Genomic DNA, 13,010 nt, shown 5'->3' on the forward strand with positions numbered 1-13,010 from the left:
ATTGATCAGGCTGACAGATGGTTACTGGCCCAAGATTGGGTATGTTTAGCCTGGCTAAGAGGAGACTGGGATGCGGGTGGCGCTGTGGGTTAAACCACAGAGCCTAGGACTTGCCAATCAGAAGGCTGGCGGTTTGAATCCCCTTGACTGGGTGAGCTCCTGTTGCTCGGTCCCTGCTCCTACCAACCTAGCAGTTCGAAAGGACGTCAAAGTGCAAGTAGATAAATAGGTACCGCTCCGGCAGGAAGGTAAACGGCATTTCCGTGCGCTGCTCTGGTTTGCCAGAAGCGGCTCAGTCATGCTGGCCACGTGACCTGGAAGCTGTACGCCAGCTCCCTTGGCCAATAAAACGAGATGAGTGCCACAACCCCAAAGTCGGTCACGACTGGACCTAATGGTCAGGGGTCCCTTTACCTTTACCTTTAAGAGGAGACTGAGAGGAGATAGGATAGCCATATTCAAATATCTAAAGGGCTGTCACATGGAAGAGGGAACAAGCGTGTTTTATCCTGCTCCAGAGGGTAGGGTGGTGACAAGAAGGGAGTTTCCAACTAAACAACAGGAAGAACTTTCTGTTGGTAAGGGCTGTTCGAGAGTGGAACAGTCTCCCTCAGGATGCTTTAGTTGAGATTCCTGCATTGCAGGGGGTTGGACGTGATGACCCTCGGGGATTCTTCCGATTCTATAGTTCTATGATTCTATGATATTTTAGGCAGGAAAGGAGGGAAGAAATGTGTTGTTTTAACCTACCTGATTTGGGACAGAATATCCGTGAGGGCTCCTCCCTGGAGAAATTCCATCAGCACCCAGAGCTCATCACCAACCAGATAGCTTTTGTACATCTCCACCACATTGTCATGTTGGTAGTCTCTCATTATCACCACCTGAGAAAGATGCGGATAGACATGGAACTGAGACTTGCATCCAGCGCAGTGCAAAGTAACTATCAGTGCAAGGATTTCTGTGTGCACAATGGGACTTTCCATCAGATACAGTTTGCACAAAGCAAACTGGATCACCAAACGGTGCAATCTCACAACATCAAAAATAAGTTCCAAACATTTACCGTATTTTTCACCCTATAAGGCGCACTGGCCCATAGGACGCACCTCGGTTTTTTTTTGGGGGGGGGGGAAATGAATAAAAAAAATTTATTCCCCCCCCCAGCCCACAGAACAGGCTGCTGCCCACAAGCCTTGTGCGCCCCTCCCGCCGGGTGCGCAAGGCTTGCGGACACCGAAGCACGTCGCGTCCTCCGGAGGGCGCCCCGTGCTTCGTGCTGCAGGCTGCCACCCCAAGCCTTGCGCGCCCAGCAGGACCTCCCGCTGGGCGCGCAAGGCTTGCGGATAGCTTCCTGAAGCATGGAGAGCGAGAGGGGTCAGCGCACCGACTCCTCTCGCTCTCCAGGCTTCAGCGAAAGCCTGCATTCTCCCCATAGGATGCACACACATTTCCCCTTCATTTTTGGAGGGGGAAAAGTGTGTCCTATAGGGTGAAAAATACGGTACATCCCAAACGTCGCAGATCAATAGCCTGCCTGGAGTATTCACTGCCTTCATTCATCTCTCTACTCTATATTAACTACTATCACCCTCTTTTGTAATCTGGCCAATATTCTCTTTGTCGACTGCCTTTAGAAATACAGGACTGGTTCCAGTTAGGCATATTTTAGTCCCATTGAAATCAATAGGGCAATTTAGTCATGTCTAACTCAAATCCCTTTGATTTCAGTGGACTAAAGCTCAGCTAACCTAAATCTGGATCCACCCCATTCAGTATTCCTTGCCATCCCATTCACCTCTTCCCTCATCTAGTCACCTCGTTGAAAAGGAGCTCTCGTCGCTGCTGCTTCCGCAAGTCCATCATCTTCACTGCCACCTGCCGTCCAGAATGCTTCTCGCGTGCAATGCAGACGATACCTGTAGACCCCTCCCCAATCTTAACATAGTTTTCCAGCATCGTCCTGGGGTCGCCTTGGTCCACCACCATCCTCAAAGCAGCTTTGAACTGCTCGTGAGTTACGACAACCGGATCCTCACTGGATGGCTGGGCTTTCGAGTCCAAGGGAAGGTGGAGGTTGCTGGAGCTGGTTTGGGTGTGTCTGTTCCGGGGGGACCCCGCGGGCGACGGCCGGCCTGGAGGCAGGGCCGCTGCAGTCTCTGCGGTCGGGGATTTCTGAGGGGTCCCAGCTTCTGAAATCCGAGCATACTCTGGCGCTGGCTGGTCCGAGGGAAGGGACTGGGATTTGGCAGCAGGGCTGTGCGGTGAACCCCAGTGCTGTGGCGGTCGGAAGAAAGGACTGGGCTGGAGGAGAGCAGGAGAAAATGGCATTATTAGGAGGGCTATCAAGTCAGTTTTACAAAATCTCAGTCCATTTCTCAAATGAATTTCTGTTGAATCGTTAATTGCTTAAGGGTGCAATCTGAACCTGCTTTGCCCTGGCATGGAGGACATGGAAGGGGCCCCTGGTCCAGCCCTGCCAGGTTCCACTGGCCCCTACCTGTGGAATGATGCAAAGCTCTTCATCCCACCTGCTGAATGGGCAGGCATCCAGGAGTATCGCTGGCATGAGCTCCATGGTTGGTAGCCAGCAAAAAGCCACAAGTGGTGTGTTTTGAGGGCGAGGTGGGGCTGATCCCAAGCAAGCCCCCATGCCCAATGCATCAGGCCAGTCACAGCACTTTGCTTGTCTCTCCCTTCCTGCTGTGGCTGGCATGCACCGCAAGACCAGGGGAGATCTGTGGCCTTGTGTGATGTCCACAGGGGTGCCAGGTTCTCCTGTTCCTCTACAATTTGAACAATCAAAAACTATACCCAGGGCTGTTTCAGGATGAACTACATGAAGTTTGTAATAGCGACAAACAAGCCTAAATGGTTCTTAGCTTACTGGTTGTGATTTCTTTGGTGTGATACAAATTGCAATCTCTTGTTTAGATGTAACACTAACAGCAGTTTGTTTCCTTTCCACGCTAGCAGGGATGAGTGAAAAGGCTCAGACAGGTGTATTCACAGGAAACGGTTAAGTATGGCTTACCATGACACGTGAATGAGGTCACTGATTTACAGTGACACACCACACCAAATGTACACATCTCTATCAGCAAAGTGCTGGTTATGCTTGGAAAGGGGAGATTTGTGTTTTCCAATGCACCTTCTAACATGCTGCGAACCTCTTGAAAAACTGGTTTGGTGATGACAGAAGTACAACAAGGGGAAATGCTTGTTGTAGACATCCAGAGAAGGCTAAGAACATGCCCCCACCCCTTGAAAACAAGTTTTCTGTGTTATATGCAAGAACACTCACAATGCATTAAAAAACATAGTTGCTCAGTTTTATTTGTTAAAGCTAGTTGACTTTTCAAAACACGCACACTAGAAACTTAAACGATTTGATTCCATGCAACAAAACATTTCACACTTCTAGTATCTGTATGACAACAAATCAATCAGTCATTAAAGGTAAAGGTACCCCTGCCCGTACGGGCCAGTCTTGACAGACTCTAGGGTTGTGCGCCCATCTCACTCAAGAGGCCGGGGGCCAGCGCTGTCCGGAGACACTTCTGACATCGCTGCTCTGGCGAGCCAGAGCCGCACACGGAAACGCCATTTACCTTCCTGCTAGTAAGCGGTCCCTATTTATCTACTTGCACCCGGGAGTGCTTTCGAACTGCTAGGTTGGCAGGCGCTGGGACCGAACAATGGGAGCGCACCCCGCCGCGGGGATTCGAACCGCCGACCTTTCGATCGGCAAGCCCTAGGCGCTGAGGCTTTTACCCACAGCGCCACCCGAGTCCCTAATCAGTCATTAACTCTTCCAAAAAAAACAAAAACAACCACCAACATTATCTGTTCTTGAGGCAGCAACCAAACAAACAAAAAAGAAGAAGAACTCTAATTCATACTCTTAAAAATTAAGTGATAGACCTCTCTTTGCCTGAGATCTGCAAGAGCCAATGCTAGCCAGAGTATCTATCCCCATCCCCCATCCATAAAAAGTGAATAAATACTTTTGGCCACTTTGTAAACGGATCTGATTGATGGATGAAAAGTGCTCTGTTAAGAACCCAAGGGAAGATGCAGTGAGAGAGTCAAATAAAAGAAAATGTAATTACCCAAATTGGAACATTGGCCATAATACCAGCGCTCTCTTGGGAAAAATGCCCATAGAGTTTCAATAAATGTAAGTGATCCTCGTGTCACTCGTGGCACAGCGACTTGCAGTAGTACAGCATTAATGCTTTTATTGCATTGGTTTTAGGTTATTTCAAAAGAAGTTAGATTTCTTTCCTGAAGAATACAAGAATCCCCCAGGACACTACTGAAGAGAACCAGCCTTGCTTTATGACAGAACACAACATAAGCCCAATCTAAGAGGAAAAGAGTTCTAGAAGATCAGCAGTTTGCTACAGCTTGGCTTGAAACACCTAAATTAATAGAGAGCCGCATGAGATGAACGTTGTTGCTATCATTTACATTTCTATCCCATCCCACTTCTTCTCCAAGTAGTTCAGGGTGGCGTAGATGGGGGATTACTTCGTTTTATAATCACAACCGCCCTGTGAGGTAGGCCCAGCTGAGAAAATATGGGTTTCATGGCTTGGTGAGGGAAGAGATTTGAATCAGCTAAAACCTCTCAGGATATGGACAGGTAAAGTGGCAGCCAAGACACAGATGCATCTGAAAGCAGCCGTTTGGTTAGCTGGGCTGGAGAAAGCAGTGTCTGTGGGGGATTAAAGAAGCACATCCACTGTGGGCCCAGACTGAGTCGCAAGCTTCTTTTTCTAGGTTCAAATGCTGTCCTTATTAAGTAGCTGAAAGTCAGTGGCCTTAACCTTAAGGAGGTGTGGCTTTGACAAACAAATACATAATATAATAGAGAGGAGAGGAAGTTTTCCTGTTTTCCCAGCACCTATACTCCACCTTGACTGTACATAGTGAACTATCTAAGATAAGCTTTTATTTTTTAACCTATTGACCTCTGTGGGTACACACACACACAGGGAAATGCACATTTATTTTGCTTAGTAACACATTGTGGGTTGGGGACACACACACACACACACACACACACACACACACAGTTACAAGTAACTGCCTGTTGAAAATTACTTCCCCGTCTTCTACCTGCACCACCCTTCCATTCCAGCTGAGACACGTTCCTGGAGGAAAGGTGTTTTCAAACCTCCAGCTTTGTTTTACAGACGTGTTTTGTGTAACCTAGAGCACCCAAAAAAAGAGGTGCCATTGCTCACAGAGGCCTTCCTTCCTAATGATTAGACCAAATATCCATTCTCCATGTCAAGCTTTCTAAAAACACACACGCACAAGTAGCCATGTGCCTAGAAAAACAGAAATTTGTTCTTTTTGTTTATTTTAAATGTTTATAGGATGCACAAAGTTCTCTGAAGGCAGTGAGCAGCAGTATAAACATAAATACTCATTATCGTATTACAGTGGTACCTCGGGTTACATATGCTTCAGGTTACATACGCTTCAGGTTACAGACTCCGCTAACCCAGAAATAATACCTCGGGTTAAGAACTTTGCTTCAGGATGAGAACAGAAATCGTGCAGCGGCAGCAGCAGGAGGCCCCATTAGCTAAAGTGGTGCTTCAGGTTAAGAACAGTTTCAGGTTAACAACGGACCTCCGGAACGAATTCAGTTCTTAACCCAAGGTACCACTGTATAAACTTTCTAATTTAAAAAATAAAATACAAAAAGTAAGCAGACATACTTTGAAATATAATCCAGGCAGTAGAAACACTTTGCCAGCATCATAGAATCACAGAATTGTATAGCTGGGTCCAATAAAAGTACATCAGTTAAAAGGTGCTCGAAAGAGAAAGGTGTTTTTTTAAGCATTTCTGAATGCCACGTTTGAAGGGGCCAACCATGCATCGCTTGGAAGGGAGTTCCACAGAATACAGCCCACCACTGAAATGACCTGTCCCTTCTGCTATCACTCTAACAAGTGTTGGTTCCACAATCTGGAGGGGCCTCAGGCAAGACACCTCTGTGGTTCCCCCTCCCTCAGTGACTTGACCTCCTTACTGTCTAGGGATGGAGGAGAAAATAGATTCAGTTCACACTGAAAGATGAATCGACCTAATTCTTACTTTCTGAAACAATATGCGAACTGAAATACCTTTCAAAATCTATGCTTCTCCAAATTTTGCAATGCAGTTCTCCAGGCATGTCATGTGAACAAAAATATACATACCAGGGGGCATATAAATCTACATATTAGTGAAATAATATAATCCTATATAAAAATGAGTTATATTAGGTAAAACTGCTTTGCAGAAACATGCATATCAGGCAAAATTACATACAAATATGTCTATACAGTGGTACCTCAGGTTAAGCACTTAATTCGTTCCGGAGGTCCGTACTTATCCTGAAACTGTTCTTAACCTGAAGCACCACTTTAGCTAATGGGGCCTCCTGCTGCCACCGCACCGCTGGAGCACGATTTCTGTTCTTATCCTGAAGCAAAGTTCTTAACCTGAAGCACTATTTCTGGGTTAGCAGAGTCTGTAACCTGAAGCGTATGTAACCTGAAGCGTATGTAACCCGAGGTACCACTGTACAGTCAAACCTCGGTTCTCGAACGGCTCCATTTTCTAAAGTTTCAGCTCCTGAACGTCGATAACCCAGAAGTAAACACTCCAGTTTTTTAAACATTTTTCGGAATCTGAATGTCCAACACAGCTTCCACTTGAGTGCAAGAAGCTCTTGCAACCAATCGGAAGCCGCGCCTGGATTGTTGACTGTTTCGGAAGTCGAACAGTCTTCCGGAACGGATTACATTCGGCAACCAAGGTTTGACTGTATTAGCAAAAACTAACTGATGATGAATTTTCATAAGGACTTTAAAGTAACACACAAACTGCTGTGGAAAGCTGAAAGTGGAAAAATGAGAAACTGAAGGAAACTGAAACTGACAAGAGTCACCAATTCCTACTTGTGTGATCCATACCATTTTGCTTTCCCCCCTTTCACTGAAAGGAAAGACACAGAATGAGAAACCAGCAGAGGCCTCAAGGTGTTCTGCAAACACTCTTTAGGGGAAAGAGTGGTGATGCTGCAATCTAGGTCAAGTTAACATGGGCCGCAGCCTGACTCGCTCACTACTTGCAATCTGCTCTCGCTGAGCAACCACAGTGTGTGTCATCCTCTTGCATTTATGAATATGTTCTGAGTCAGCCAGAACTCAACACACTTTCAGCTGAGCTTCCTCCTCTTGGCTGGCCCAGAACAAACGTGGTTAGTCAATAGCAGCAACCAGCTGACACTGCAGGAGTCGCGCACAACCAGCTTCCAAAGAATTCACAGCATTAAAGGCTGAATTGGTTTTTAATCCTGGATGTCTGAAAGCACCATTCAGAATCAGATTGAGGAAGGGAAAGCCAGGAGTGCCATTATTAAAATTACAGACATTTCACACACACACCCCATATACACAAGTTCTACTCACGCACAACTGTGTATATGTGAAGTGCCGGAAAATAATGAAATAAATAGAATCATATCAGGAAGCGGTGCAAGACTGAAGAGTCCTTGTGGCTCATGGAGTTCGAAAAAGACAGCAGAGACAGCAGAGGAAGCCCCAAAGAGGTTAGAGGTGAAGGGACTTTGTTTAGGCTGCTCAGCCTCCCCGACTAGCAGCTGATGTGCAACCACACAGGGAACTCTGTTTTGGATTTTGTTCTGGCATCCGTAAACTGAAAGTGATTACTGAAGAAATCCTGTAAATCATGAGCTATACTCAGGTTGATTTAATATGGAGAAGAGATGGAACTAGAATTGTAACTAAGGCATTTAATTTCATAAAAGCCGTTTTGGTAAAAGTAAAAAAAGGCATTGGCACAGTGTTTGTGTGAGGTGGGAGACATCAGGAAGGCCAAGGATCTGTGTGGGGCCATGCAGTCACAGGAATCCTGCCTCCAGCACAGGGGTTCTCAAGCTTTCTACCTTCAGGTGAGACCGTGGAAAATGACTGAGGCCCACCAGCCACCAAATGACAGTGCAGGGGCAAAGCCCACCAGAAAGTGGCAAATGGAGACAGCATTTGGCATATCCACCTATCAATGACTAGCATAATTTTCCATGGATATCAACTCAATTTTGATAAATTCTTTACCACAGCATTTTCCTTGCTGCGAGGAGTTCCATAGCTCAACTTTCCTCAAGCTACGACAGATGTTGGCTCTGGAGGTATTGTGACTCAGCCTCTTCAATTTAGACAGAATTTGCTGATCCAGTGTCTCTACATGGAGAAGGCTTTTTCTTTTATATTTTCCCCTTCCCACTCCTACTTGCCTCTCTAAGTATTTTTACCCATCTCTTGTAGTTTCTTATCACATTCTCCTTTCACACTCAACTTGTGCCTTACTTTCAGCACATGCACCCCAGCCTGTCAGGTTTGTTTTCATCCCTCCCTCCAGTCCTTCTACATTCACTTCTTCCTCCTGTAACAACTTTCCTCTCTGGTTCCTTTCCTTTGTATTCCCAGCTTGTTTGCTAAATAAATAAATAAATAAATAAATAAATAAATATTATAATAAAAAAAAATATGACTGGGTTGCTTGGGGCAGAGCAGGCCAGGAAGGAGGCAGACAATGACACAAGCCCACTGGTGGGTCCCAGCCCACTGCTTAAGAACCACTGATCTACCATTTTATTTTCTTAAACAAATGCAACCTTGAGAGCTTAAGTGAATGAATGGCCATTCGAGGGCAGGGCAGCTGCATTCACCATATTTCCAACAGGTATTTTCTCACTCAAAATTCAGCCCCAATTATGATTTTCTCCCCATGAGAAGAATAATAGGTAGTCTCAGATTCTGGAACACATGGGTCTTTAGTACACAAATATCAAATTTCATTGCACTTCCGTGTCGTCATGAGGCCTAGAAACATACGTTTTGAAGAAAAGTAGAGGGTCCAAGGACTAGTTGCATAGTGATCCAGAGTAATGGATTGTCCAAGACCTGATACTATTCTGCAGCAGGGTCCCTGTCTCCAGAGTCCTACAGCCACCCAATGAACATGAAAGGGGAGCTTTGTAGTCACTTCATGCTCCAAAGCTAAGCATCTAGGAACACTGAAAGCATACAGTGCTCCAGCTTCAAAAGAATGGTGTGCAAGTTCTGCTCCATACAATAGAACTTCACAGAAAACACAACTTAAGTCCCTCCCAAAGAGGATGTTGGAGCTCCAAATCATTTGCCCACGTAAGTGCACAGAAAATAGTAGATTTGGCTAAAAGGCAAAACATGGAGATCTGCACTGATTGGGGCAATGCATCCTTAATTATGGCTATGATATAATTATAAGATTATTGTTTAATCCAAGAAAGCTGTATGATCTTAGAACGGCGCATGGGTGTGACCACCATGAATTCGCCACTACACTACTGCCAAGGACAATGACATTGACAAGCAGATTATGATGATTGCAGACATAGATTTGCTTGTTTGTCTTGGCTCCCTTGACAGCTGTACTGTGGGCAACAAGAGGAAATACAGTTTGCCAAAGAATATACCAGCATATATTGCGCATGCTCTGTGGATTGTGTCATTGGTGTAACATCAGTGCAAATTTAGACCAATAGCTGCTCCATAATGCAAGCATAAGCCCTGGCCTGACATTAACTTTAAACTATTAGAAGCCATATTGACCTTCAGAACTGTACTTGAAAGGCACCAACCTCTCTGGCACAAAATAAACATACCTTTATCTGTGTTTGGCTGTTTCCGATCTTGTTTGAGGCGCTGGACGAGGGGAACACGCTTCTCAAGAGCCTCCTCTTCAAGCTGTTGTCTCTCGATTTGGAGTCAGGACTGCCTTCCCCGGGTGGCCTCGAATTAGCTTGGCTCCCCTGGATAGGCTGAGCGTAGTGCTCTTCGGAGCTCCATGCCCTTCCAGCATCTTCACTGTTTGCCTCAGGAACTGGGATGTATTGCTGGCGCTGAAAACCTGAGGAGAGTGGGATAAAGCGGCTGTTTGCGCCCTGGAATTCTGAAGGGCCAAGAGACTGCGCTTTCATTACGAGGCCATTGGAGTGAGCCTGTCCGTCCAATGCAGGTTTATAATCTGGCCATAAAGTCTGCCGTCTCGAGGACTTGCTCCCACCATTGCAGTTGAGGTAGTTTCCATATTTGTCTGCCCAGTCTGGTTCCGCACACTGTAGGTACATGTCAGTGGGTCCATCTTCTCCCAGAAGCCCCAGCGACTGGGCTCTTCTCCTGCTCGTGGGACTTTTCCCCCTCAGGGTATTTGAACTGATGAGGGAAAGCTTCTGGATGTCATTGAGTATCCCAGAGATATATCCTTCCACTTCAAATGTACTGGCTCTCACAACCGTCTACCACAAAACAAACAAAAGCTATGTTAACGTTCTGTGGTCACCTGTTCAGGCATTCTCAGAAGATTCATTCAGAAGATTCTCAGGCATTTTGACACTATTGAGTGTGTAACTTGAACCTACCTCTCACTGGAATTAGAGATGTATGGGGTGAAGCACATTCTGCTTTACATGCATACATACGGTACATATGCTATGAAGTGCCTTGAGATCTACAGATGAAGGGTGGTATACAAATTTAATAAAGATTACATACAAAATTTTATTTGTATGCCACTTTTCCACAGTTCAAACCATGCTCAAGGCACTTTACAACATAGAAATATACATAACTACAACATGACAAAAGTAGTCATAAACAATAAATAAAACATTTAAAATACACAAGCAAACTGAACAATTGCCACATAAATCACAAGATCTAAAATAAAGATATAAAAATTCGAGAGCAACAACTCCCCCCCCCCCCCAATAACAAAAACCCCAAACAACACCCCAGCCCAAGTCTCTGTTCAGCACCCTAGTTTTTGTAGCTGGAGTCCGTCAGGGCCCTGCCCTCCCACGCAGGTGGAAAGCACCTGCAAGACTGGGAGCAGGTCTTCCAGGACTCACAGTCGAGATGGTCATCTCCTGTGTGATGCTGAACTTGAATTGGAAAAAGGCTTGGCGCTACCTACAAAAATACTTAACATGGCAAGGTGCTGAAAAATATACCTCATGCAAAGCCTCAGATAGACAGTACATTTGTGCCTCCTGCTATTTGTTTTTAATTGCTATTTGTTTAAAAACTGGAGCCATGTTCAGTCATTGACAAACACACAACAATAGTTGCATTAATGGAAGGGGGGAGGAGATGCACCCATTCAGCTCCTACCATTGCACCCTGCAGCAGCTCCAACCAAAGTCTTGCTCATGCATTAAAGACATATCTCTAGCAGTGCAGGTCTCCTTTGAGCCATGGAGAGCCTTTAGGAGATTTTGGAATAGACAATATGAGAAGGGAAGAGTCTGGAGTTAAGCCACAGTAAATGCACACATGATGAACCAGCTATTTGGATACAATCCACAGTCTTGTTCTCGCTGCCTGCTGCCCCTTGCTGAGTGATGTATCAAAATGCTGTGGGGGAAATCATCTGCAATACTAAATCTATAATAATGATAGCTTTATGTTCTCACCGACCAACTCGCCCACAGTAAGAAACTGGCTCCACTCTGAGACAAATCATATTGTGACCATGTGCAAATAATGTTGATTCTGGAACGTAATACAGTGGTACCTCGGGTTAAGTACTTAGTTCATTCCAATGGTCCATTCTTAACCTGAAACTGTTCTTAACCTGAAGCACCACTTTAGCTAATGGGGCCTCCTGCTGCCGCTGCGCCGCTGGAACACTATTTCTGTTCTCATCCTGAAGCAAAGTTCTTAACCTGAGGTAATATTTCTGGGTTAGCGGAGTCAGTAACCTGAAGAGTATGTAACCTGAAGCATATGTAACCTGAGTATAGCACACACGTCTCTCCATCCCAGACGCCTGCCCCTCCCACACCTTATCTACCTTGCAGCTTAGCCAACTCATTTACTTAGGAAGTAAGAAGCTTAAGAATCTATTAACTAACACCATCTATTTCACCACAGGGAGGCCCGATACAATACCCATGCCTTCTCCTGGCACCATTCCCAATCTGTATGGGGGGGGGGACTTCCCCTGGAGTGAGAAGAGAACTTCTTCCCTTTGCTAACTTCTCTGCAGTGCCTTCATAAAACACAAGCTGAATTAACTGCAGCAGTCAAAACAGTAGCTTCTTCTGACTACTGACTCCCTTACTCATGTAAGGATGCAGTTCACTGTAATAGATATAAATAGGGTAGAGGACTCCAAGAGAGCATTCACATATGCGTATGTGCTACTCCGTAATCGGTCAGGAAGGCCTGATCCATCCATCTGGGTTTAAGCCAATCCTATGACCCAACCATAACTACCTCTTTCCTCTCTCTCTACCTATTCTGGCTGGTGGTAGCGATTCTAAAATAGGCAGAGAAAAGCTTGAACAAATATGCTGCCCTATCAGGAACATGGGGATCTGTACTAGGACTAGGATGTTCCTTCTCTCCACTTCTGCCATGGAAATGCATCCATCTACTTGTGCAGGCACGCATATGTGCTCTTTTTGTCAACAGTCTGACTTGCTCTGTCAGCCACCCAGCTGGCTCAGGAGACGGGCCCTGGCAGATGGGTTGGGCTTCTTGCTCTGTATGTGGTGATAATTTAATGAAAAAAGAGTTGCGGGGGTGGATGGGGAGGAAATGGCAGAAACAAACACTCAGGTCAAGGAGCCCACTCAAGAGGGACTGCTTGGCCTCTTCAGTCTCTCTCAAACAATAATCTCCCATACTCATAATTTCTGGGTTAATGCAACAGAACGGGCTTCGAGACAGTTTGCTTCACACATGCTTTCCCAAGGTGGAATGAGATTGTATCTAGGCAGTTAAAGAAAAATAAAGGACAACATCAATTCCAAAGTGAGATGAAGAGTGCCCAGACGGGAAAGAGAAAAGGGATCCTATACCATTGAAAGTTGTTGCTAATGTATTAATCATACAAAAAACCTGTTTTAAAAAACCAACATCTAAAACCATATA

The 13,010-nt window shown here is 45.5% G+C and overlaps 1 protein-coding gene across 19 annotated transcripts in view; it reads right to left on the reverse strand.

The window, feature by feature from the left end:
* LOC310681968 (serine/threonine-protein kinase PAK 6-like) overlaps positions 1–13,010 on the reverse strand; it is a 46,399-nt gene that overhangs the window by 8,389 nt on the left and 25,000 nt on the right. For all 19 annotated transcript variants that reach the window (XM_083450192.1, XM_083450199.1, XM_083450203.1 and 16 more), the window contains 3 exons: positions 9,737–10,369; positions 1,819–2,304; positions 751–884 (listed from right to left, as the gene is read on the reverse strand). In XM_083450192.1, the coding sequence (XP_083306318.1) occupies positions 751–884; positions 1,819–2,304; positions 9,737–10,369 (1,253 nt within the window). The remainder of the gene's footprint in view (positions 1–750; positions 885–1,818; positions 2,305–9,736; positions 10,370–13,010) is intronic.

This window comes from Podarcis tiliguerta (assembly GCF_965153285.1).
Source record: "Podarcis tiliguerta genome assembly, chromosome: 1".
NCBI classification, from domain to species: domain Eukaryota; kingdom Metazoa; phylum Chordata; class Lepidosauria; order Squamata; family Lacertidae; genus Podarcis; species Podarcis tiliguerta.